Raw genomic sequence first — 27,373 nt, 5'->3', positions numbered from 1 at the left:
TGTGTCAAATAAATAAATAAAATCTTTAAAAAAAAAAAACTAACATCTTCAGAAATCTGGAAGTTAACTAAAAGCTTGGAACAATCTAGGGAGAAAATGAAGTACTTAAGGTAAATATTAGTTTCTCCATTCACAGAGGAGTAAACATGAGTGTGGTGCTGTCTCTGCTCTAAATGGAAAAGCTGAAGATTAGAGAGGTTGAATGACTTGCCTAAGGTCACACAGAAAGTAAATGGCTAAGAGGTGTCTTGAACAGGCCTCCTGACCCCACTGGACAATGAGTTTAATATCCCTGGCTCCTAGTCCTAGCTCTGGTGTTCATCAGCTCTGCAACCTTGAGACAGTCACTGCATTTCTCTGAGCATCATCATGTTCATCTGCCCTCCAAGGCTGTACTTATAGTCATTGACCTTTCCTGACATTCTTCAAAATGTGTCTAGTCTACAGTCCCAACCTTTAAAACAAAAGGATCTGGGGGTGCCTGGGTGGCTCAGTCGTTAAACGTCTGCCTCTGGCTCAGGTCATGATCCCAGGGTTCTGGGATCGAGTCCCGCATTGGGCTCTCTGCCCAGTGGGAAGCCTGCTTCTTCCTCTCCCACTCCCCCTGCTTGTGTTTCCTCTCTTGCTGTGTCTCTCTCTGTCAAATAAATAAATAAAATCTTAAAAAAAAAAAAAAAAAAACTTAAAAAAACCCAGAAGGATCTTCATATGAGGTCCCTGGATTCCTATTTCAGCAGATTCATCAACTCCATGAAACTATAAATAGATTGTGTGCGAAGTATGAATGTACATATTATGAGGGCACATCAGAGTCCTGTGACCCCCAGAATTTAAGGAGGCTGCCTCAAAACCATGCTAGATGACAGCTACATATGACCTGCCTTCAGATGTTTTCTTTTCTCTGGTTGGCTTTGTATATGGACATGAACTTTTAATGCCTAACCCAGAGCACTGATAAATGTCAGAAATTTCAGGCATTAGGGGAGGACCAATTCAGAGGATGGCTTGGTGTGGAAATTTTTGCTTCCCTTCAATAAAAATACCATTCATAATAATAATGCTTCTAGAACTTAGAACTGATATCTCAATTGTGGTTTTGATCTTCAAATGGTTTTCTCTCTCTCTCTTAGATTTTATTTATTTGAAAGAGAAAAAGAGGGTGAAAATGCAGAGGGAGTGGCAGAGAGAGAGGGAGTGGCAGAGAGAGAGGGAGAAGCAGACACCCCTTTGAGCAGAGAACCCATCTCGGGGCTCTTTCCCAGGACCCTGAGATCACGACCTGAGCTGAAGACAGACATTTAACCATCTGAGCCACCCAGGTGCCCCTTTGAGAAAGGAACAGAAGTACTGATTCCACATTGTGTGGTTAGAGGTTAAAGAATTGATCAAGTTCAACAGTCAGTGTTGGGTCCCTTCTTTTACTCTCTTCAGAGGCACAACTACATCTCAAAATAGGGAGTTTCTGAAATTGGGACTGCTGGCCATGTGGGTTCTTTATTCCTCCCTGGGGTGGGATCAGTGCAGTCAGGAAGGGGGCAGACTCCTAAACACTTCTATTTCCCCACATCCCCTTCCTGTTCTCCAGAGCCCAGACTCAATAGGCAGCCCACGCAACACGCCTCCCAGGACACCATTCCCAAGGCACAGAGGGATGGCCAAAGTAGAAGGATCTCCAGCATGGTGTTAACAAATCACATCTTTCTAATAACACACTATCCCCTCAGTCACATGCATGTTTGTGGGCGTGCTGGAGATTACTAATCAAGTGCAGCTGGCCTCAAACTGACAGCCAGGACACACATGTGTATGCACATGCGCACACACACACACACACACACACACGCTCTCACTCACTCTTGTTTAGAGGATGCCTGCTGCCAATTTCTTGCCTGGCAAACCAGAAATATTTTAGTGGTTTATAAATATGATCCCAATCCATCTTGGGACACTTCTCAGGTTCAAGCCCAATGTGTCAGGTGCTCATAGGATTCTGGGTCCCTTTCCGTCCACACCCACAGGAGCCTTTCATATCCCAAGATGCACAGCAAACTCCTCAGCACCAAAAAAAAAAAAAAAAATGCCTGAAATGGACAATTTCACAGGCTGCATCCAGTCGTGTCTTGATTTGTTCTTTTTTGTCTCTCCTGTTAGTGAAATGTTATTTTTTCCACTCCTGTGCCACCACCTCTCACCCCTCCCGCATCAGCCTGTTGGAAAAGATGTCTGTTTGGCTTTTCCTTGGCATAATTTAATATCAGGCAAGTGCATCTCTGATGCAGACAGTATATTCCTGGGGCATACATTTGAGATTCTGGTTGATTAGAATTACAAATTTGTCATGCAATCCTGACCAATTTGGAATTGGCTTTCTGACATCATATTTATGTCCTTTTGGCCTTGCCAGCGGTTGCTAGGATTGTTAAGGAGGCGTGGGGGGGGGGTGGGTTTTCTCAGCAATAAGTTAGAATTTCATAAATAGTTGGCCGTGCCTTAAAAGAAGCCTGCTCTTTAACATGAGATAATGTATGTTTTCTTTCTACTTACTTGGAATAGGTCGTATTGGGAGCCACCCAAGTTCACTTTTAAATCATTTCTCTACGTGCCAGACGTGGCTTTTGAAGTCATCTGCCCCAGCTAGCTGGGGAGTCAGAGCCCAGGCTTCTACCAGCGGCCCCACTGTGTGCCCTGCCGCCCACCACAGGAAGCGTGTCGGAGCCGGGTGGGCACAGGGTGGGTGGAGTAGACCCACAGGGCTCTGTTCCACCAAATGGAAAATCCTCTGACGTGTCCTCGGAGTCTGTGTCTGAAGCTCAAGCAGGTCCAATGTCACCCTTGCCTCCAAGTCTTAACAACCCTCTCTGTCTGCTCCGTTGGCCTTCAGATGCAGCACAAGGCGTAACAGCAGGCTTTTTCAGAGCGTGGGCCACAGGAAATCGCATCTGAAGTGACTGGCATGGAGGGTATTTTTATACCGTTCACTTTTTCCCTTTTCTTTTCATCTGTTTTCTGCATTTTTTCAGTTTGCTTTTTCTTCTTGATTTATTGTTGCATTATTCTATTTTTAAACCAAGACATACTTTCCCATCAGACTCTTTAATGTAAGTCATATGAAAACTAGTGACGGGTGGACCTCAGACAGTGCAGGAGCTGGCCCTGTCAGCCCTCACTTCCCAGGGCACAGTTGCTTATCTCAGTCTGCCCAAAGCCACTGTAGTCTCGGCGAGCAGAGCAAGGCAGAGAAGTAATCCCCATCCTTTCCTCGCTCACTAACCGATCTGGGGTTCGATAGTGGGGGCTCTTGGACCTTCCCCTGGAGCATGTAATGAATGCTGTCCTCATGTCATTCAGTTTGTGTCCCCCTCGGTGTGGAAGCAGGGGCATTCCGATAAGGATCTTGGAATCCCCAACACAGGAAGGAATAAAAACCAGTGTGGCCCCACCCAATCTGCCCACCTCGGGCACCCGTCCACGGGAGCTGGATTCCAGAGTGGGTCGGGGGTAATGGGTTAGGGACACACTCAATCCTCTTCCGAGCTCTTCCATATCTCAAGGAGAACCGGAGGTGAGCCTCTCTAACGATTTGTGTCTCTGTGAAAATCTGAATGAGACACTTTGCTTCTGGACTTGCAAAAATTAGAGAACTTGTTTGTCAAATGATCGGTGCTCCGTCAAGTAGTAGCCAGTCCTAACGGTTCCAAGACCTGTTCCTGTATCCCCATCCCATCTGAACTCATCTCCTCTTCCCATCCCCAATGTCTAGCCGAGAACTGGTTGGTCTCCTTGTCATTTTTTTCACGTGACTTATGTGTCTCTCTCGCCCTTCTGCCCAAATTGGAGAATTTATGAACAGTAAGGACCAGATAGCATGCGGCTAGGAGCTAACAACACCAACGGCCCATCTTCACTACTTCTTAGTGAATTCATCTGTCTATACAGCCCAGATTCCGGAGCTCTCGTGGGTGTGAGGACTCAGCAGAGGGCAGGACAGGGTGCTTCCTGCCACCGGCACTCTGGTTCCCCTCTTACTTCAGTGTCACCGTCCCTGTGTTTTGCCAGCACAGGCGAGCACCTTGCTTATTCCCACAGCACCTCCCATTCAGAATCCCCCTGCTCTCTGTCCTTGGGACTTTAACTCTGCCGCTGACACAAATTGCCTTCCCTCCTTCTCTCCAAATCCATCCATCTCCCTTTCTCTGGAAGCTCTCTCTAATGAGCCCAGCACCGTGGAGCTCTCTCCCCCTGAACCCTGAGTTACTTGACTTCCAGGGTCCAGCATGACCTGACCCCCACTACCTCCCCCACCCCCCCTGCAGCCAGTTCCTCAAAGGTACCACGCTCCTCCCCAACAGGCTGCCTAATGTCACTCCTGCTGTCCCTCTATCTATTCCACCTTCCTTACTCCTTCCTCAGCTGGTGAGTTCCTTTAAGATTTTCTCTCCGCTAGGGCCACCTGGACAGCTCAGTTGGTTAAGCTTCTGACTCTGCATATCAGCTCAAGTCATGATCTCAGGGGTTGGGACACTGAGTCCCACATAAAAAACTTACACTACAGTGCGATGGTCTGCCTCCAGGCTGCCTCTCTCGGCAGATTCAGAGCTCCTTGAAATCAAGGAGCTCTTGACCTCCTTGAGGTCATGTGTCCATGTCCCCGGTAACTAACAGAGCTCCCTCAAACCTCCATCCCCTAAACCCCCATGAGTATGCTTCTCTAATGTCCCTATTTGAGACACTGTGAGACTCTGTCAGAGTGGTAGAAGAGAGGAACGGCTGATAAAAGCAGACTGAGTACTGTGGGTCAATAACCAATGATGGGTAAAAAGATGGGATTTTATTATGATTAACAATTTTTCAAAAGGGCACAGAAAAGGGCAGTTTGGGTTTGACAAATACATATTGACTTGACTTTGCCTTAAAGAGAGCCAACATCTCCCAGCCTAACCTGTTATTTTAGAGGCAGAAAAATTAACTTGCTTATCCTGAAAAGTAGTGAAAAATTACCCCCAAAGTACCATTCTTTTAGTCATCCACTCGCACACACTTACACTCACACACACACAAACACACACACACACACACACACACACCTCCCTTCTCCCTTTGGTAGCATATAGTCTCTGACTTCTAAAAAATGGTTGTTCCTTTCTGCTTGAAAGACTGTATTAGCTATTCAGGGAATACTCGCCCTTTCCTTGGACTCCAAAAAGTATTTTATCCATTAAAATCTAACCAGGGTGTAGTAACCATAAAATCCAGCCGCTCTGTTAGGAAGACGGATATCCTCAAAGATTTATGTCTGGCCGTCTCAAAGAAAATGTGTAAGATGGAGTTTTCTCAGAGACTTTCTGGCCGGGCTCCACTCCACACATAATTTCTGTGTGTATAAACCTCAGATCAAAACTCAGGAAGGGTTAAGGGAAACCTTCATGAACCACAGGTTGTCTGCTCACCATCCTCGGTTGACCGTTTGGAATGAATTAACCAGTCCCTAACCAGCCCACAACTGGTTCTTGGACTGAATTAACCAACCTCTTCAGTCCAAATGGTCAAACCATTTGGGGGTCTCGGATTCCATGAGGATTTGGGGCGAGGGCATATTCAAAGTCATTTGCATGTCCCTATACTTGTGGCAAAAGATAATGAAAACACACCACATTATTAGTCTCCAGGATATGGAGGAGACCATTGGAAACATCAGAATTCGGGAAGGGGTGGAGAAGGGGGTGTGACTATTTTGAATGAACCTGAAAGAAAATACTTCCCGAACCTTCCTTCAGAAGGCGATTTCAGTTCCAATTTTTCATAAGGTTGGAAAAAGTTAAGCAAACGAGAACTATAGACACTTGTTTATAGAAGGTTTTTCTGTTTAATTGCTGTTTTTGTTTCATGAAAGAAAAGTCCCATAAAGTAAAAGCTCATTTCTGGTTCAGCGAGGCAGCGAGACCCCTGAGAATGCCGCAGAAGAGCTGACTTGACTCTAGCCAGCCGAGGAGTCCCGAAGACTTGAACGTCTGTATATTTCCGTAGCAAGGTATGTGCCTTTCCCACCCTCCACCCTAAAGGTCTCTCCATACATTTGAGACAGTTTTTAAAATCTGAACTGTGGGACCGTCTGGTCGCTGGCAAGCATTCCAGACAAGTGGTTTTCTAAGAAGCCAAGTTCTGGTTTGACTCTTTGATTGGAAAAGTATCTATTTCACTAAGGGTGATAGGCCCCTGGATGCATTCTCACCAAAAAACCCATAAACCAATACTTGAAATGCCAGCAGCGAGTTGTAGGGAATTCTTTTGGTTTGCCTTCAAGGACACAAAACATCGAAAAGGTCTTCTCTTTGGCAGAGAGGGGGCCTGGCATGGAGAGTTGGCCCAGGGTGTGTATGGAAAGAGACAGACGTGGGAGTCAACAGACCTGGGTTCGAATCCTAGCTCTGCCATCAGCAAGCTGTTCTGACCTTAGACGAGCCTCTTCACTTCTCCTGAGTCTGATTTTCCTCATCCTGTAAAATGGGGGTATTGACCTCATAGGGCTCAGGGAGATGATGTTTGCGTGAGTCCTTCCACTATGCCTGGTATACAACAGGGGCTTAATAAGCAATGGGTTCCTCTACACCACCCCACCCCACCCCTGTAGTAGACCGACAGAGACAAACAGCTTCTCTGAGGTCACTGAATCCCTTCTGAGACTTCTATCTGGGGACTTCTGAGAAAACAGAGTTTGTCACCTGCTTTCATTAATCCAGTCAACAGGTGATTACAGGTCATGGACCCTGCGGCCGGCACAAGGCCCCAGACATGAGGGGCCCAAAAATGTAGAGAGCATTTCCCATGTGTAAGAGATAGCACCAGCACAATGGGGAACAAACTGTGCATAGGAAGTGTTTGCTGATCATCCAAGTTGTGATTGGACAGCTCAACGGGGAATGAGATTCATGAAGCCATGTGCCTTCCAGACCAGGCAGGTAACACAGGTAGCGAGGGTGGCTCGTGGATGATAGGAGAGCCCACGCCCCATCTGAAGGCAGTTGCCGGCACCAGGCAAGTGCCATCATGCAGGAGCATTAGACTGTGTGGCCAGATTTCTCACTCTTCAAGAAAAGCCAGAAGTCTGAATTTGTATATAAAGTCTCTTAATTTTTAAATATTGACAGCTTTTTAAAAATTTAAAGATTCTATCTGTGGGCCACATAGATATAGAGAGATCCCTAAGGCTAAAGGGCTCTACCAAGCAGGTAGGCTCCCGCCAGACCTTGAATGGGGAGTAGAATTTAGATTTGCCTGTCTGGGTGTTTACCAGGAGGATGTTTCTTAGGAGGTGGTGTTGTGTGGTGGTTGTGGACTTGGTGTCTGATTCCTCATGTGCAACATAAGAAAAATGACACGTGTCCAGGGAGAGGTTACCAGGGCCATGTGAAGTCAGGCTCAACGAATGGCATACGATCATGAGCTTGGTCATATTAGCCGCTGTTATCCCAACCATCCTGGACTGCTGTAACTTCCATTGTCATTGGAGCAGGGGTCAATGGCACGGGGAACTCTGCCACCTTTCACCCCAACCCACCCCATTTGGAGAGCCCATGCTTGCCCCAACCTTGATATGATGGCCCAGTGAAACAGATGATAACATTGTTGTCCCCACTTCACAGATAAGGAAACAGAGGCAGTACAGAGAAGTGAAGAGCCCGTGCAAAGTTACACAGAATCAGTGGTGTCTCCCTGCCTCCACGGCTTGCCTTCCACCAGCCCCACCCAGGGCAACAGGACTTGCTCCTTGGAGGGCCACCAGTGCCGCCATGTCATTGGGATTCCGGGACCCGACGCCCCCTGCAGTTTCTCGTGGGCTCCTCTCACAGAGGTCCTCCTCATTTTGCCCTGCCCCACCATCCAATCCCATCAAAGCTTCCTTTGAACTGGGTTGCAAGGCTCATCCACAAAGCCAGGAAGCGTCTTGGACACAGAAAAGGGTTTCATGGTGTTCCTTATAAAAGCACAACCTGACACGGAGCTATTGTGTCGGTGAGCCCTCTTTTCCCAGTGGCCAGAAACCCAAAACAGCTGAAAACAGAAAGAAACTGGCTCAAGGTCTGCGGGAGCCTCATTTCAGGCCGCGTCTACACCCTCACTCTGTTTTTATGACCTTGGCCTGAGGCTCCCAACCCACGGGTCTAGGGCAGGTCTCCCAAGTGCAGACCCAGCCCCTCCTCGGGAGCCCCCTGGGGCAGGGCCCAGGGCATGTCTGGGAGCACGGCAGTCCGAAATGGGCAGTGCTCTGCTGACAACTGTCCCAGACACAGATGTTTTGGCCTCATCTTGAAGCCATTTCAACCCAAGGCGGGGCTCGGAGGGCTGTTGGCCAAACCGGGACACTCACCCCCGGCCACGTTCATTGGGCAACACTGAGCCCTCGCTGCACGCCGGGAATGCCAAGCCTTTGTAGCACCTTTACAGGGCTCCCCATGCCTGAGCCTTGGCCATCTACCTTCCTCAGATTCAAACATACACAATCAGAGAGCAAATGAAACATCCAGAACATGGCAGAACGGCAGAAACATCTAGCACCAGGGACTAAACATTCCCCCCCTTTCCTCAGGCTCCGCTGCCACCTAGCGTGGCATCCTCCTAGAGTGGGCCTCCTGCCCCTTTCAGGGGAACCATACTGTTTCAAAGGATCTTTTGGTTCAGCGTGTTCCTGCAACGACTTTGACTTGAGCTCAGATGGGGACACAGTGGTCTTTCCAGTCACCACAGGAACCGAGACTCCATGTTGCTTTTTGAGGGGCTTTGACCCATCTTCCTTGCCTACACATGCTTCTTGCTGCAAGTGCTTCCCTTTAAGACCTCATCTTTGTGTAAGACAGTGGATGTTGAAAGCCCAGGCTCTGGGGACACCCAGGCCTTAGGTAATAGCCTACTTGCGTGACTCCGAGTCTCCCTTAGCCTCAGTGTTCCCATCTGTAAGACAGAGATGGTGTTGGTTTCTGCCTCACAGAGCTGCTGCGAGGGCTCCAACAAGAGAAAGAAAGCCGAACGCTTCGAACCACCACAGGAAGTCTGCCATCAGAGGGTGCGGCTGTTATCCCTACAGGCCAAGAGTTCTACATGCATTAACTTTTTTCCCTTACAAGCATCCTGAGGGAAACGGGTATCTTTATGCCCACTGTATGGATGAGGAGACTGAAGCCTAACAAGCTAGAGGATGCAGTACAGGGTCTCAGAGTGAACGAATGAGGAGGGTGCGAAGTGTCCTCAGGACTGCCTACCTCCACCCCCTGGGGCACTAACCACACCTGCTTCGCAGTTTCTTTAGAGAAAGTCCAGAGCGGGTAAAGAATCCCCTTCCTGCCTGTGCGTGTCACCCCACTGTACGGCTTTTGCTGGCCAGCACCGGGCCAACCCTGTGCCCTACTTCCCTGTCTCCACGGAAGCCCCTCTGTCTGCCAGAAGCCCAGCGTTCAACCAGAACTTCTAGGAACAGTGAAGTCACGGATTTCACACTGACACACCCCGGCCTCTCCTGTGGCAAAGGGCACTTTGGCCCCTTCAGCCCCAGCAAGACTCCTGCCAGGAGCTCCGGGGTGCCTCCCGGTCACCTCTACAGACGCCCTCCTCATGCCTCAGCTCCTGAAATCAAGAGGCCGGGCTGTCACATCTCAGGATTCTCTTCCTTTGGCTAATTTTCCACGAAGGGTCTCAGATTCAGGAGCAAGTGGCCTTAGGAATTCAACAGCCCCAGCGGGGTTTGTCGCTCACCCTGCAACCTGAGGCCTGATTTCACACCCTCAGCTCACGGAGGTGAGTGCTCCACAAGGCCATCTTTCCCAGCCCTGCTCCTGCAGGTGGAGGCTGAAGTCATGTGCAGAAGGACCCAGGTGTCTGAGGAGCTCAGAGCCCTGCCGCTGATTCATTTGTCTGCAGACATTCTAGACTCCGTGTCTCCGAGACAGGCCACGACAGAGTGCATGACGAGGTGAGCCCGCCTTATTTTTCCCTCCAGCTTTCCCCCCGTTTTTTTGTTTTTTTTCTTCTTGGCCTCAGGGCCCAAAGTATTCTGGACATATTTTTCATTTTTCCAAATATCAATTGCTCTTTTATTCCCTCTTCGAAGTGGTGAGTAATAAGAGTTGTGTCTGGTCCTGAAATTCCGACTGAAATAAATTAGCCCAATGACCGACAGGAGGTGCCTAGAACAATAACGGCGGAATATTTGGCATATTACAAAAGAGCCCCTGGATGTCGAAGTACAGTAAGTCTAGAAGCACATTACGGAGCGACGTTGCCAAAACGGGTATGCAATGAGCCATCCAGGCAGCAGAACGCCTCATAAATTAATCCCACTTTTTTTTTTTTTTTTTTTTTTTTGGTCCACTGTTCACCGTTCTTTTAGCCCTCTGGTTAATGGGGCATGCAGAAGGGTGTTTTTGGTGTGGCCCTTGTCCCCAGCAGACAGGCATACACCAAAGCTCTGTACTAATGTATACATTTACCCCCTCACTCCTCTGGCATCCCGGGTTCCATTACTGCAGTGAGCAGGGTAAGGGCATAGACGTTGGAAGCAGCAAGCCCTTACTGAGCACCTATGAAATGCCAGCTGTTATGCTCGATTCTAGGGATGCCATGGAGGACGACAAGGGTATGATCTCCAACCCCATGGTGTTGGTCGCTCAATCTGCATCCCAAATCCCTCCTTCCCTGGAAGGAGTCACCCTTCATGTGAGTCTTGGAGAGGTGGCTCAGCCCCGCCTCTCAGGGCAAAAGAAACAGAAGCCCTGACCACCTCTCCCCTTCCTAGTAGCCAGGAACCCAGCTTACAGATTGCCTCTGTTCAGAGCGTGGAATCTCAAGGGAATGTCCCAAAGTCACCATGGTAGGATAAAGTCCCTCCAGAAAATCCACGCCTCCCTGGGACCTGTGAATGCTATGCTATATTGTAGAAAAGGACTTTGTCCATGTCATTAAATTCTGCATTTGGAGATCAGGAGATTACCCTTGCTTATCCGAGTGGGCCCCGTGTAATCTATGGCTCCTTATAGGAGGAAAATGGCACACACACATTTTCTATTATCAAAGGAGAACACAATGTGACCACAGAGGCAGGGATTGGAGTGACGTGGCCACAAGCCAAGGAGTGCTGGCAGCCACTGGAAGCTGGAAGAGGCTAGGAACAGATTCTCCCCAAGAGCCTCTGGAGGGAGGAAGGCCTGGCTGCTGCCCTGATCTCAGCTGTTAAGCGGACAGGAGACTTTTGGTCTCTCGGATGCTCAGAACATGTATTTCTCTTGTTTTAAGTCACTCGGTTTGTTGTAATTCATTACAGAACCCATAGGTAACTGATTCAGACACAAAAAAGATGTAGAATTCTTTCATGGCATTGGGATCCAACTGCTGAGGGTCTGCCTTTGCCCCATCTACAGTCCTGGGCTCAGACTGTTTCTCTGATCCACTCCCGTCTGCGGTTCCAACAGCCGTTCCTCTCCCTGGATCTCCAGCGTCTTCCTCAAGCCCAGGACTTCCCTTTGGACATTCCTCCAAAATTTCCTTTTCTGATTGTAGTTAGACATTGCGACCTCTGTTGCTCGCCATCATAGGTAAGAAACTCCATGTGCCGGGCTCTTGTGAGGATTAGGGAGAAGCCGGATTTGGGCCCAGCACAGTGTCTGTCACACAGCTGACACATAATAAATCAGAGTTCACAAACCAAGGGCCTGCATTTCACTCAAGTGGTGTATTTTTTCCCAAAGTTGAATTTGTGGCCAACATTTATAAGTCAAGAGACTTCACATGAAAGCCTGAATTTCTAACTTCTCTTGTAAACAATCAGGTCTTGTAACACTCGACCCCACATACTCATGGCAATGGGTGGATGGCCCTTCTAGACACACATGTTAAAATCTGCCTATCCTCATCAGCCCTTTTTGTTGTACACCCAACCCACCCCCCCTTGTTTTATTAATGGTTCAGTACTTCTGTGCACCTGAGTTTGCAATTCTTATTACAAATACAAGTCTTTCTTCCATCAGCCTAAGGTAGACGCCAGACCCAGAGTAGGACTGGGTTCCAGTGGAAGGCCCAGGTCAGGAGGTCTTTGCCCGTGACGCTCAGTCTCCCCAGACAGCCTTTCTTTTCCCCTCCAGCTAGCCAAAAATGCCTGCCCCTTTATGAAGCCATTCCATCCCCTTCCTCCACACCCGCCACCTCCCCCACCGTTAGGCCCCACCCACTCCTCTCCAGGCTTGCCTATTATACCATTTGCTTCCGTTTTCTGAGTAAACTTTTCCTAGAAGGTTTTTGCATTCTTAAATTATTGGGAGAGACGTTTGCATTGAGTTGCCGCAGGAGCAGCCAGTCAATAAATCTTTGGAGAAGTGAGGAAGAGAAGAGAAATGGGGAGGGAGAGAAGCCAGAGGCGAAGTTCTTCCTGTGAACCTGGCACTGTCCCATCAGTGGGTCCCACTTGACCCTCCCAGTGACCCCACAAGACACACGTTAGCACTGGCTGCAGTTTCCAGATGTCTGAGACTCAGAGACAGGATGTCACTTCCCCTAAGGACATGTTACAGTGACATCAGGATTTGAACCCAGATGTGTCTGAATGACCAGACCTTAAGCACACAGTACTGCTTGGCCTACGCTTGTTGGGTACAGGGCAGATCTCTCCCTTGACGGGATGTGATCTTTCAATTAGTTAATTGCCTGGAACTCTATTCATTCACACATTTTCTGTTCATTCCCTCCCTCCCCCATTAATTCCCACATTCACTCAGGAAGCCTAATATCCTTTGTCCACAGCACCCCTCTTCCTTTATCATCCCTGCTTTCTTCCTTTCCTGGGAAGTGGGAGGCCTGGGTAGGCTGGGAGGCACAGGGCCCAGCATGGACCCTTCCCAGACCCCAACACAGGCCAGCTCCTGAGCATGTGCTCTGAGGGCCAGGCAGGGCTGTTCTTTCCCCCTCTTCACTGCCCTAAGGCCAAATCCCCAGGAAATGGCCCTACCCAGGAGTCCCAGAAGCTTCCCCACTCATCACTGTTCTTCAGAGCAGTTTCCTGGAAGAATTCATTGAATTTCCCAGAAAATGTTTCTAGTCACCTTCTCTTTCCATAACTGTAATTCCTTACTTTCCATGTGTTGTAATTAGTTTAATGCTCAGTCTTGGAGTACCTGCATTTGACATCTGAAACATTTCTGTGAGGCAAAGACCAAGAAGCCAACAGTTGCTATGGCACGTGCAAGACCACAGAGATGGTGTAAATGACCTATTTTTTTTTTAAGATTTTATTTATTTGCCAGTGATAGAGAGAGAGAGTACACACAAGCAGGTAGAGAGGCAGGCAGAGGCAGCGAGAGAAGCAGGCTCCCTGCCAAGCAAGGAACCCGATGTAGGACTCGATCCCAGGACCTTGGGATCATGACCTGAGCCAAAGACAGCAGCTTAACCAACTGAGCCGCCCAGGGCGTCCCTGCAAATGACCTTTAAAAGAGAACCTGGGTGGAAGCAAAAGAGTTGGTATCGGCTCCCTTAGTTCTAACTGACTTGGGCAGTTCTCTTTCTTTTTCTGGTCTTGAGTTTTCCCAAGGAAGAAGCAATATTTCACAGCAATCAAGAGGCTGGTGGATTGAATCAGACCCACAGGGTTCAGACCTCAGCCCTGGCTCTCTCTAGCTCTGTAACTTTGAGAAATTAACTTAACCAGAGCCTCAGTCTCCTCATCTGTAAAATGGGGATAATGATATTATTTACTACCTAGTGTTGTAATGATAATAGAGTGAGCCAATATATGTGAAGCACAGTGCCTTTCGTTTCTTGAAATGTCTTAGCTGTGGATGATAAAAAGAAGAAGAGTATGTGAGAGATGGGAGAAGGAGGAGATTGTATGAGATCTCTAGGTGCTAAGCTAAGGTCACCATCGAGTTCGACAGAGAGAATAAAGCTACTTTTGATATTTCAAAAAATTTCATGGGAATCCCACATCTACTTATCCACAATAAGCCACAAAGGATAATGAGAAAGACAACTTTCTTCGCTTTTGGCTGAAATTACATGAACTCCTTGTGGTCAACTAAAAGACTTTGAAATTAAATAGACCTGCACTCAGCCTCCAGGTAAGGTGTGTGATCTTGAATAAAGAGAGTAATGTCCCCCACAGAGAGACTGACAACACTGAACTTGCTGGACAGTTGCGAGGACTAAATGAGATAATGTATGGAAAGCACTTAGCATGGGGTCTGGCCCGGAATCAGTGCTCAGTACATGACAGCCACTGTGGCTAATATCCTTCCTTGGCCTCCCTGGGGCTCAGCTTCTTCATTGGTAAAATTAAAATCATACCACCTGCTTTACTCATTCAACAAATATTTACTGAGCCAAGTACTATGAATATAAAAATGTATTCACCAGACGCAGTTCATGGCCTCTCAGAGCCCACAGTTTGAAGTTTCTCATTATTCATCCATTCAACAAATATTTTTCCGGAACATTTAGTGTATAACAAGCTGCATAATGGGAGTCAGAGACACAACGGCCAGTAAAACAGACTTAATCCTGGAGTAGCTACGGAATTATAGCCTAGAGAAGATGTCATAAAATCAGCTAGCGAAATGACTTAACATATAGGAGATGCTCGATGGATGAAAGTTATCTAAGTGTTAATCAGAAGCTGTGTATGGGTAACTCTGGGAAAGTTAGCTCCTAAAAATGTTGAAAATTAATGATTTCTTAACACATAATATTTGTTTTGTAGATAGGGACTTTGTGTGGAAGTGTTGAATCACTATATAGCACACCTGAAACTAATACTACACAGTATATTAACTAGAATTTAAATAAAATCTTCTTTAAAAAATGATTGATGGTAAAAATAAATTTAAATTTAAAATGAATAAAATATGAGAGAAGTCCAAAAAATGAAATGTTTGTTTGTTTGTTTGTTTGTTTTTAAAGATTTATTTATTTATTTTAGAGAGAGAGAGCACAAGTGGGAGGGACAGAGGGAAAGAGAATCTGAAGCAGACTCCATGCTGAGCATGGAGCCTGATATGGGGTTCAATCTCAGAACCCCAAGATCAGACCTGAGCTGAAACCAAGAGTCAGCTGCTTAAAGGAGTGGGCCACCCAGGTGCTCCCCCAAATATAATATTTAATATACATTCAACAAAACAGGTAGGATCTGTATGCCAAAAACTACAAAATGCCGATCAAAGAAAGCCTAATGGAGAGGCATTCTGTGTTCGCAGATTGGGAAGCACAACATAGTGAAGCTGTTACTTCTCCCCAAAGTGATCTATAGGTTTAATGAAATTGCTATCAAAACACCAGCCAACTGGGCGCCTGGGTGGCTCAGTTGGTTAAGCATGTGCCTTCAGCTCAGGTCATGATTTCAGGGTCCTGGGATGAAGCCCTGCTCAGCGGGGAGCCTGCTTCTCCCTCTCCCTCTGTCCCTCCTCCCACTCATGCTTTCTCTCTATATCTCTCTCCCATAAATAAATAAAATATTTTTTTTAAGCCAGAAAGCTTTTTTTTTTGTAGGTCTAGACAAACTTGTTCTAAAGTTTATATAGAAAAACATAGGCTCTAGAAGTGCTGAGACAACCTTGACAAAGAAGAACAAAGTGGGAGAAATCTCTCTACTCAATATTTAGTCTTGCTGTGTAGTGACGGTAACGAATACAATGTGGTATTGGTGCAGGCTAGATACATAAATCAATGAAACAGAACAGAGAACACAGAAATAGACCCAAACAAATATGTGCAATTGGTTTTTTAAAAAAGCGTAAAACCAATTCAAAGGAAGCAAGATAACATTTTCAACAAACGGTGCAAGAGCAATTAGACATCCATAGGCAAAAACAACAATAGTAAAAAAACCTTGATCCCAACCTCACATCTTATATAAAAATTAGCTCCATTTTTAAACTGGGCTGTAAGACATAAAACTATAAATATTTTTAAAATAGGAGAAAAATCTTCTGTTTCTAGGGTTAGACAAAGAGTTCTTAGCCTTAACACACACACACACACACAAAAACGTGATTCATAAAAGAAAAATTGATAAGTTGGACCTCATTAGAGTTAAAAACTTAGTCTCTGCAAAAGTCTGTGTGAAGAGGATGAAAGGGAAAACTACAGACCAGGAGAAAATATTTGTAAACCAAACATTCAAAAAGGACTAGTATCTGGCACATACAAAGAACTCTCAAAAACTGAAGTATAAAAAAAAAAAAAAAACAGTTCAGTTAGAAAATGGACAGAAGGAGCTCCTGGTTGGCTCAGTCGGTTGAGCATCCAATTCTTGATTTCAGCTCCAGTCATGATCTCAGGGTCGTGGGATCAAGCCCCACATCAGGCTCCAGGCTCAGTGGGAGTCTGCTTGGATATTCTCTCTCTCTACCCCTTCCCCCATGCACATGCTTTCTCCCTCTCTCTCTCTCTTAAATAAATCTTTTAAAAAGGAAAAGAAAAGGAAAAGAAAGAAAAGAAAATGGGCAGAAAACATGGGAGGAAATTTCACTGAAAAGGAGATAGAGATGGCAAGATAAGCTCATGAGAAAAGTTTGACATCATTAACTATCAGGAAAATGCAAAATAAAACCACAATGAGATATCACCATATGCTGACCAAAATGTCTAAAATAAAAAGTAATGAAAACTCCAAGTGCTGGCAAGGAGGAGGAGAAACTGTATTGCTCATACTTTGCTGATGGGAACGTGAAATGGTATAGCCATTTAAGAAAACGGTTTGACAGTTTCTTAACAAAACTATTATGCAACTACCATAAAACTCGGCAATTTCCATCTTGGACATCCCAGAGAAATGAAAACCTAGGTTCACACAAAAACTATACAAGAATATCTGTATCAGCTTTATTCACAAAAGCCAATAACCAGAAATAGCCCAGAGGACCTTCAGCCAGGGAACTGTTAAACAAACTGTGTACATACATGCCATGGGTTACAATGTGGCAATAAAGAGGGACAAACTCTACTCATACACTCAACAACCTGGATGAATCTCCGCAGAATTACGCTAAGTGGAAAAAAAAAAATATCCAAAGTCTGTATACTATTTGTATAACATTTGTGAAAAGATCAAATTTTAGAAATGGAGAATAGATTCACCCTTGCCAGGAGTTAGGGACCGTGGAGAAGAGGGGACAGAAGGAGGGCAGGGCATTGGGTATCCAAGGGCGACACAAAAATCCTCTGGCTTGGGAATTCTTCTGTATCTTGACTATAGCGACGGATGCACAAACCTACACAAGTGACAAGTACTTAGAATTAAATACACATCCACGAATAAGGACAAGGGAAGCAGGAGCGATCGGAACAAGACTGATAGATTGCACCAGCGGCATATCCTGGTTGTAATACTGTATCACAGGGGACACAAGATGTTACCGCTGGGGAAAAGTAGGACTAAGTACACTGGATCTCCTGGATTATTTCTTACTACCGAATGTGTATTTACAACCATCTCAATAAAAATTTCAACTAAAAATCTTACTGTTTTATATTTTATTTTTTTAAAGATTTTATTTATTTATTTATTTGACACAGAGAGAGACAGCAAGAGAGGGAACACGAGCAGAGGAAGCTAGAGAGGGAGAAGCAGGTTTCCCGCCAAGCAGAGAGCCCGACGTGGGGCTTGATCCCAGGACCCTGGGATCAGGACCTGAGCTGAAGGCAGACGCTTAATGACTGAGCCACCCAGGCACCCTGCTTTGTATTTTATAACTTGCATTTTGCTAAATATTTGAAGCTATAGAAGTATAAAAGAGCAGAAAAATCATCATCCTGAGATATAATATTTTGATGCACTTTTTTTCAGGTCTTTGTTTCTTTTACATTTATATGAAACAAACAAGAAAAAAAACTGTGAGGGACTGGGATAAAAATCAGAGTGATGACAAGGTGGGGGCCTTGCTGTCTCCCACCTTCTATGACATCAGAACTCAGTGTTTGAGGTATGCCCAGGAAGGAGGAGTGTACCCGTCTGCCTGCCAGGTGGGGGTACCTTGTTCCACCCAGACAGCCTGATCTGAGGCCATGGTGATCCAACAGGTGGGCAGCAGGAGGCAAGTGGCAGCTGAGCTGTTTGAAAGGAGAAGGGGTAGTCGCTGTGAGGACAAGAAACAGGTGAGGCCAGACTCTATGTATGCTGCTGTCCTCCCATCAGGGCTCACTCGGCCACAGCAGACAGACCGTGAGGCCCTCAAAGTCACAAGAGGCCTTCAGTCGGACTCTGCCTGGAGCCCGAGCTGGTGGGACACAACATGAATGCTTCGGGGCTTCTTCCCCAAGGCCATTGCTGACTGACTCTCTTATTTCATCCCAGCAATCCCAGTAGAATGCATGCTGGGGCCGGGCTGGGGGGTGGGTGAGGGGGACCTGGATTGTTTGTTAAGTTTCCTACTACGGCCCTAGTGACTATGATGGTGCTTGGTGTGTATTAGTGGCTGAATGAATGAATGAACAAATAAACTGAAATAAATAGGATAGAGCTGAATTGTAGAGCCCCTGGAATATCTGTTCTTAGGGATCAGATTCAAACCGCATGCAGAATTTTGTCAGAATGGGAAATGTCATCACTTACAATGCACAGCCCAGCGCTTCCATCCCCTCTCTTTTACGACTTACAACATACCCAGGAGGCGCTATTAACAACCTAGTTCACAGATGGATACACCAAAGCTCAGAAAAACAAAAAGGTCACATAGCCAGGACCTACCAGGATTTGAAATCAGGTGCCTCTGATTCCAGAACGCCTAACAAGCTTACTCTGCACTCCACTGCCTCCCAGGTGCAGAAGGGAGGGAGCCATGTAGAGAAGGCTGGGGAGGTCACCTAGACCTTGCACACCGTGGAAAGAGATAGGACTTTATTCTGAGATTAGTAAGGGGCTATTGAGGGGTTTTAAGCAGAACGATGCATGACCGATCTCTATACATTTCCAAAAGATTTGTTCACTTGTTCATTTGATATACATGCCCCAATTCCTCCTTTGTGCTGGACCTCACAGCAAGATGGGGGCCTTGCGGGGTTTCCATCATGCTGCACCTTTTCCTAAAAAAGGAGTTCCATAAATACCAAACCCCAGGAAGGCTCTTTTGAGAAAAATCCCCAAAAAAGTTCTGTGGTTCAAGAAATGCCGATACTCGTGTACACACACACACACACACACACACACCCCGCTTGGAGATTTACATTGCTCATTCACATAACGAAGGCTCTGAGAAGTTCTGCAGCAAGGGTTTCACCTCACTTTGTTAACCACAGCATTTCCCAGATGAGTCGAATACAGTGTCCCTGCTTTTCTTTTTGAAAGACCTTTCAGCATATTTCAAAATCCATTTTACAGATGAAGCAGTTGAAGCTCAGAGAAAAGAAAATGATTTGGCTCAGGCCCCAGGACAGCACAAGGAGAAGAACTAAAAACCTAATCCTGTCCCTATTTTCCCCTTTGGCACCCCCCCCCACACGTATAAAACACAAACCCTGCAGCAAGTTTGCTAGGGAAGACATTATCCTGTAAAGGACACGGAAGAGGGGTTGTTAAAGAAATAGCATTCACCATGGAACACTTAACTGCTGTTATAAAGAACAAAACAGTTCTGTGAGTCTTATGTGAAAAGATTCCCAGAGAATATTGTTAAGAAAAAAAAAATAGTGCCCTAAACTTAAGTGTACAATACAAGGATCTTTACACCGGGTATACACATCTTGGCAGTCACTGTCCCCCACCACCCATGTCAAGCTTTGGAACATTCCCAGTGCCCCAGATGCCTCCTTCAGGCCCCTCCCAGCTCTTCTCTCCCACACAACCTTGATTCCTGAGCTTAGTCATCATAGATGAGTTTTGTACTTTCTTGAATTTCACGTGAACGGAATCAGCGTGTGCCTTTATGCCCAGCTTCATTCGCTCATCCGTGTATCTTGTAAGACTCCGCCAGACTGCTGCTTTGTAATTTATTTTTATTTTTAAAGTTAATGATATAATATATAGTATTATAGCTGCTAGTATCCATACAGAAAACCATCTGGGGGAGATGCAAATTAGGCAAATCTTGTATCTTCTTTGTGGGGCTAGCAGCTCTAAATCCCGCTTCACAAACTTAGGTAAGTAAGAAATGTATTATTTCAAGGCAAATTAAATCAGACTCAAACGGCATCTAGTGAGATGGGGAAAATTCAGCGTCAGTCAATACAGTGTGTGCCTTAATTCTTTGTCCACTTTCGCTCGCCCCTGACGCTGTCACTCTCCCTACTCACACTGTCTGTTGAAAATAGGCTTCTCTGAATTTGTTGTGCTAAGACCTGCTCAGACACACCGCCAAGAGTGGGGGCCAGGCCCCTCCCAGACTCAGACTGTCCTTCTCCCTTCTCCCACCTCTCTAAGAGACTCCGTTGTCCTCTCTTAATCCTGGAACATCCACCCAAATCTCCTAAATGACCTTGGACTGACCCAGGCACCAGTGAGCGACGTTGTCTCCAGGCAACTCCTTCCCTCCATCCTGCCTCAAAACGCTGCAGTCCTATTGGAGCAACCACAAAATTGATGACATAGATGAGGCGGCCACTCAGGTGAGGGCCACCAGACAGCACAAGAGTGCCATCCTGGAGGAGAAGAAGACTCGTGCTAGCCTCCACTCTTTCCTAGTGGCTGCTGCACTGAGAGGTAGAGGCCACGCAGGGCACCGCAGTCCTGCTAGGCTGCAGAGTGGAGGGGGCAGCTAAGGCACTGGACTCTGTAGGACGAGGTGCTGGAGAGAGCCGCACACCCAAGGGGCTCCCCAGGACTCCTTCCCAGAGGACTGGGATGTGCATGCAAAGGGCTGGATTAGCCACTCTCCCCAGAGTGGTGTCTCTGCGGTTGAGAGCAGAGCAGAGATCCTGGAAATCCAGCAGCAATGGAGGCAGCTGGAATGGCCGCTCAGCCAGAACAGAGGAACTCCTTAACACTCGGGCATCTGTTTGAGAGCACACATACACAGACATGTGCACACACATATACAGACAGGTATGTGTATATATGCATGCACACACACATATACATACATACATTTGGGGAAAAAAGGAAACCTTTAGAAGCAATGGCCAGGAGTGCCTGGGTGGCTCAGGTGGTTAAGTGTCCGTCTTTGGCTCAGTTCATGATCCCAGGAGCCTGGGATTGAGCCCCTCATCAGGCTCCCTGCTCAGCGGCAAATCTGCTTCTCCCGCTCCCTCAGCTCATGTTCTCCCTCTGTCAAAAAAAAAGAATTAAAAAAAAAAAAAAACTAAATAAAAAAGAGCAACTGCAGCATTGGCCAAAGTTTCCAAAGGAAATAAAAGAGAATTAAACTCAATGATAGAAAGAAGAAACAATAAAGATAAAATCAGAATTCATGAAATAGAAAATGAAAATAATAAATAAAATTTATAAACCTTTTCTTTGAAAAGATTCATTGATAAATTTTCAATGGAAATCAAATGAATTTGATGAAATTTAACAAATTGAATGAATTCAATGAAAAAATTGGTAAATTTTTCAGTCTAACTTTTTTAAAAAAGAGAACATAGATTACCAATATCGAGGATAAAAAGGAATGATCACAATACCTCCCATAGACATTAAAAGGATATGAAGATAATACAAGAAATGACTGGACACCAGTGCCCTTGCTTAGGTGAAATGAAGAAACTTCTTGGACAACACAATTTACACAAGTGACTCAAGAAGAAATAGAAAGTCCAAATGACTACAAGCCCAAAAGATTCCACCCATAAATTCTATCAATCATGTGACAGAGAAAGGAAGAATACCAATCTCACACAAATTCCTTCATAAAAGAGAGGCAGAGGAAATGCACCCTGACTCAATTTTCAAAGGGCAACATAACCTTGACTCTAAAACTCCACAAACATACAGAAAAATATCTAGTGTCTCCATGAATGTAGCTGAAAAGAACAATCTCCACGAACAGTAGCAAATGAGCCCAGCCATACAGAGAAAAGGCAAATGCATCATGAACAAAGCCTCCCGAAGGAGCCCGGGTTCGTCAGGTATTCAAGTCAATCCACGCAACTGAGTGCAGACTCAGCCGAAAAAGGGCAGCACTCAGCCTCTCAGTGGAGACAGGAAGCCCGTTTCACGATTTCAGGGCTCATTCTTGGTAAAATTCTTGGAACGGCAGGAACAGAAGGCAGTGTCTTCGAGCTGAGAAAGGACAAGGACGAAGCTACAGTTGGCTCGACTCCAGCTGAGCACTCACACCCCGTGCCCCCAAGACACAGCGCAAGATGAGAACGTTCGCTTTCGCCACTTACTGGTATTTTACTAGCAATGCTAGTCAATATACTAGGGAGATTCTAGTCAATATACTAGGGAAAAGAAATAAAGAATAGAAAGGTTGAAGTAACACTTCTTCCCAGACAGCACAATTTTTTTATATACAAAATCCTAAACTGTATCAGATAAAAAAGGAAGAATTAGGTCATAAGACAAAATCAACTGTGTTTCTATAGTCCAGCAACAAAAAACTAGAAAATGAAAATTCAGAAATGATACTATTCATAATAGCATCAAAACCCATAAAATACTTCAGAAAGATGAGCATGGCCTCTACACTTGAAAATGATGAAACATTGCTAAAAATAACCAAAGACCATGAGAGACTATGGACTCTGAAAAACAATCTGAGGGTTTTGAAGGGGCGGGGGTTGGAAGGTTGTGGGAGCCAGGTGGTGGGTATTATGGAGGGCACGTATTGCATGGAGCACTGGGTGTATAAACAATGAATTCTGTTATGCTGAAAAGAAATTAATTTAAAAAAAGAAATAAAATAAAATAAAATAACCAAAGACAATGTAATGGAGAGATCGATCAAGATCACGATTACAAGGTACTATATTTTAGAGACATTCTCTCTCACCAAATTGAACCACAGTTTAAATGTAATACTAACAAAATCCCAACAGGTTTGGTTTTTCGTGTTTTGGGTTTTTTTTTTTTTTATAGCAACTGAAAAGGTTGATATATACATATATATGTGGAGATGCAAAGGATCTAGGATAGTCAGAACAAATTTGAACAAATTTGTTAGGAACAAAGCTAAAAAAAATAAACTCACACTATCTGATTTCAAGTGTTACCGTGAAGCTGTATGGCCATCTAGCTAGTGTGGCATTGGCATATGATAGAGAAAGGAATGGGACAGTAGAGTGCCAGTGGAGCTATTACAGATCGAATTGTGACCTCCAAAATTCACATGTGGAAGACCCAACCCTCAATGTGACTGTATTTGGAAATAATTAAGGTTAAATGAGGCCATAAAGGGTGGGGCTCTACCCCAATAGCACTGATGTCCTTATAAGAAGAGATACACCAGGGATGCACAGAGAAAAGGCCATGTGAGGACACAGAGAAAAGTCAGCCATCCAGAAGCCAAGGAGAGAGTTTTCACCAGAAACCAACCCTGCCTCACACCTTGATCTTGGACTTCTGGTTTCCATAACTGTGAGAGAATTAACATCTTGGTTTAAGCTACCCAATCTGTGGTATTCTGTTACAGCAGCTTCAGAAAACTAATACAGATTTAGCAATGACATAAAGAGTGATATATACAGATAACTGAAACAGAATAGAACCCAGAAGCAGACCCATGTAAATATGTAAATATGTAAATATGGTGGACATATTTTTGACAGAGAGCAATGCAAATCAATGAAAAATTAGGCTTTTTAAACAAATAATTCTAGAACTAGACATTCATATGAGGAAAAGAATCTTAATCCCCTCTTTCATGCCATATACAAAAATTAATGCAAAATGGACCATCTACCTAAGTGGAAAATTAAAACAATAAAATGTCAGGAAGAAAACAGAGGAGAAGAATCTTCACAACCCTGAGTTAGACAGAAGTTTTTAGATTGCACTCAAAAGGCATAACCATAAAGGGAATATATTTGATGATCTGAACTGCATAAAAATTAAAATCTTTTCACTTCCAAACACCCTGGTAGGAAAATAAAGAGGCAAGCCACAGACCTGGAGAAAATAGTCACAGTGCAAACATCTGACAAAGAATGTATATCCAAAATATACAAAGAACTACTAAAACCTAATAAGGAGACAAATTGCCCAATAAAAAAATGAACAGTTTTTCATGATCATGCCCACAAAGAAAGATATATGAATTATGATCACTCAGCACATGGAAAGATGCTTAACATCTGCTATGGACTGAATCCTTAAAATGCCTAAATACATATGTTGAAATCCTAACTCCCAAAGTGATGGTATTGGGAGTTGGGGGTCTTCAGGAGATGATTCATGAGAATGGAACCCTAATGAGTTGGAGTAGTGCCCTGATTAAAAAAAATTTTTTTTAATTAAATTAAATTTTTTTTTAAAAAGAGCCCAAAGATCTCTCTCTGCTCTCCACCACATAAAGACACAATGGAAATGGATGGAACCCAGAAGAGAGCCCTCTCCTGAACCTGACCATGCTGGCCTGCTGCGTCTGAACTTCCAGCCCCTGAACTGTTTCTGTTGTTTATAAGCCATTGGGTCTGTGGTACTTTGTTAGAGCAACATAAACAGACTAAGACAACATGATTAACCCCTGGGGAAGTGCATGGAAAAACTAGATCGCGATACCGCTACACAACCAACAGAACGCCTAGAATGAAGAAGATTGCCAGCAGGGATGTGGAGCAACCAGCCTTCTCGGGTTGCTGGTAGAAATGTAATTTGGTTCAATCCCCTGAAAACCAGTTTGGTGGCTTCTTATCAAATTAAACTTACACCTGCCATATGACCCAGGACTTGCATTTCTGGGGGCTAACCCAAGCAGAATGAGAACGTATGTCCTCCCAAACTGTTGTATCTGGGTGTTTATAGCCGTTTTATTCATGATCATCTGAAACTAGAAACAGCCAAAAGTCCATCAATACATACAGAGATAATTTGTGCCATATTCCTACACTATATTAGTCATCAATAACACTGAATATACAAATATGGAGACATCTCAGAAGCATTATGTTGAGCGAAAGTAGCTAACCACAAAAGACCATGAAGTCCCATTTAGGAATTTATAGACCAGGCAAAACTACCCCATAGTGAGAATAGTGGATCTTTCTGGTGGGTGAGGGTAAGGAGGGAACGGACAGTAAAAAGGCATAAGGGAACTTCCTGGGATGCTGGAAATGTCCTTTCTCTTGACTGGGCTGGTAGCCCACAGGTGTAGACCTGTCAAAACTCATCAAACTGTACATTTAAAATGTGTGCGTTTTATTGTCTGTGAATTATACCACAATAAAGTTGATTCCGTTTAAAGATCATTTAGAGCAAAAATGTGAAAGCGAGGCGGGGTATGAGAACGGAAGTGGGGCTTCTCAGCAGGGAGAAGGGAGAGGAAACACCAGCGGAATGTCACTGGGCTGCTTGTTACCTGCTTCTGCAAGGTTTGGGGGTTTTGTAGTAAGCATGCATAATGTAGATAACTGGGGAAAAAAGTTAAGCTCTAAAAATGACCTTACAGCACTGCTCTGTGAGGGTAGTAGGGATGCCTCCCTGCCCATGAGTCACCTCTTTCCTCCTCTTCTTGCCACCAGACACTGTTGGCGTTGCTGATCTTGGTGCTGTACATGGGCACAGGAATATCAGGTGAGCGTCTGGAAGCTGAGAAAGGAGGAGCTGAATCCACTCGGAGTCAGGAGGGTTATCCTGGAGATGGCTGCCCGCCAACGGGGCCTCCAAAGCTTACTTTCTCCCCTCTTCACCCACTGGGATGACCAACCATGTTGATCTCAACGACTGCTCATTTGCCCTTGTTAAGAGGTGATGTTTGTGCCTGTTTCAGGAAGAAGTTGGGAGATATCAGAAAGGATCAGAGAATGTAACTATCCCCAGAATCCTGTGGCTTCCCAGGTAAAATATTCAAAAAAGGTGCTGAGGGGATGTCAAGTTTTGGCTGAGGAAATCTGGGAAGGCTTCCTAGAGGTGTCATGGGCAAGCTGGATCTTAAAGGATGTGTAGGAGTTGACCAGGCGGAGAAGGTGGGGAGGGGCACTGCAGAGAGAAGGAACAGCATATGCAAAGGCCCAAAAAACTTTTTGAAACTAGTGGCGGGGGGTGGGGGCTAAGTGAAAAAGCTCAAGATGCGACTTTGCTGTCTGCCTTTCAGGGACTTGAATACCAGACCAATGAATCCGCAGAAGAGCCAATAAAGGTCATCAGGACCTGGCTGAAGGAAAATTTGCACGTTTTCTTGGAGAAGCTAGAGAAAGAGGTGCGAGAGCTGGAGCAGCTGGTCTGGGACCTGGAGGAGTGGTTAGATGCTCTTCTGGGAGAAGGGCACCTGGAGGATCCCTGCACCAACTTCAAAAATCACCTGTGAGGGCCCCAGGCTGGAACCCGGGGAAGACGTCAAGGGGAAGCAGGAGGTGGGTGAGGGGAGGGTTGCCAAGGGCTCCTCTAAAAAGAGCTGAGCTGTGACACTTGAATGTCATAACAAGCAAGAAAATAAAATAGTTGGGTCACTGAGAATGTTGCTGACACCACTGCTGGGTCGTGAACCCTGTCAGGAGGACCCCAGGGCTCTGTCGAGATAGCCTCCTGCGCACCAGGACTCTGGCTCACTGGGACCCAGCCAGCCTCAGAGTCAGGACCCTCACCCACTAACCTGAGATATAGTGCAAATTCCTTAACCTCTCAGGCACAAAACTGCCTCATTAGCAAAAATCAGTGAGGGCAATTTGCCTCGCAGCATTCCAGTAAGGAGCTGACAGGAATATGCAGAGTGTGTCTAGCGTATTGTAGGTGTCTGATACACAGAGCTTCCTTCCTTCCTTTCCTTTTCTTCCCTCCCTGGAACTTAGCAAGAGGACGCTGGTTCTGGAGGGTATAGACATTAAGCAGCAACTCAACTCTCAGACATAGTTGCTAGCAGTATAAATTGCCAAAACCTCTGTGGAGGGCAGCTGATGATAGCAACCGAATTCACAAATGCATTTACCATTCCACCTGGCAATCTGCTTCAGGGATTTAGCTCATATGAAAAAATATATATGTTTTATCATGTATATAACATGTATATAAACTAATAGATAAAATATAAATATAAAATATTTAATATTGATAAATAGAATTATATAATATTTATATAAAATATTAAAAATATACTTACATAATATATTAACATTATATCTAATTCATCATATATATGAAATACATACTTATATCACGTATCTACACATGCATGTGAAATTACATGTATGTAATGTTACTCTCCTAGCTTCATATGTAATAGCAAAACACAGGACGAGGAGGGCCCAGGTTCAGTTAGTAGAGGTGCACCCAAAAAGTGGATACCCTGTAGCTGATAGAGAAGAGTCCACAGGAAAG

At 45.2% G+C, this 27,373-nt stretch overlaps 1 protein-coding gene across 1 annotated transcript; it reads left to right on the top strand.

Annotated features, from left to right (window-relative positions):
* The first annotated feature begins 17,966 nt into the window (after positions 1-17,966).
* On the top strand, positions 17,967-26,506 carry SMIM23 (small integral membrane protein 23). Its single transcript, XM_004737610.2, has 4 exons — positions 17,967-18,123; positions 25,582-25,633; positions 25,830-25,897; positions 26,154-26,506. The coding sequence occupies exons 1-4, from the start codon at positions 18,034-18,036 to the stop codon at positions 26,364-26,366; spliced, it is 423 nt and encodes a 140-aa protein (XP_004737667.1). The 5' UTR covers positions 17,967-18,033; the 3' UTR covers positions 26,367-26,506.
* Positions 26,507-27,373: the final 867 nt, after the last annotated feature.

The sequence above is a fragment of the Mustela putorius genome, unplaced genomic scaffold, assembly GCF_011764305.1.
Source record: "Mustela putorius furo isolate JIRA1106 unplaced genomic scaffold, ASM1176430v1.1 tig00000145_pilon_pilon_pilon, whole genome shotgun sequence".
Classification (NCBI taxonomy): Eukaryota; Metazoa; Chordata; class Mammalia; order Carnivora; family Mustelidae; genus Mustela; species Mustela putorius.
Note: the sequence above shows the minus strand (reverse complement) of the source record. Positions and strands in the feature narration are given on the sequence as shown.

Bases quoted from the DNA above. Each gene is read 5' to 3' on its own strand.
- SMIM23 (XM_004737610.2), top strand. From the start codon at position 18,034: ATGGTGATCCAACAGGTGGGCAGCAGGAGGCAAGTGGCAGCTGAGCTG. The intron at 18,124-25,581 runs GTGAGGCCAGAC...TCTTGCCACCAG, and splicing joins GCTGTGAGGACAAGAAACAG to ACACTGTTGGCGTTGCTGAT. The intron at 25,898-26,153 runs GTAAAATATTCA...TCTGCCTTTCAG, and splicing joins AGAATCCTGTGGCTTCCCAG to GGACTTGAATACCAGACCAA.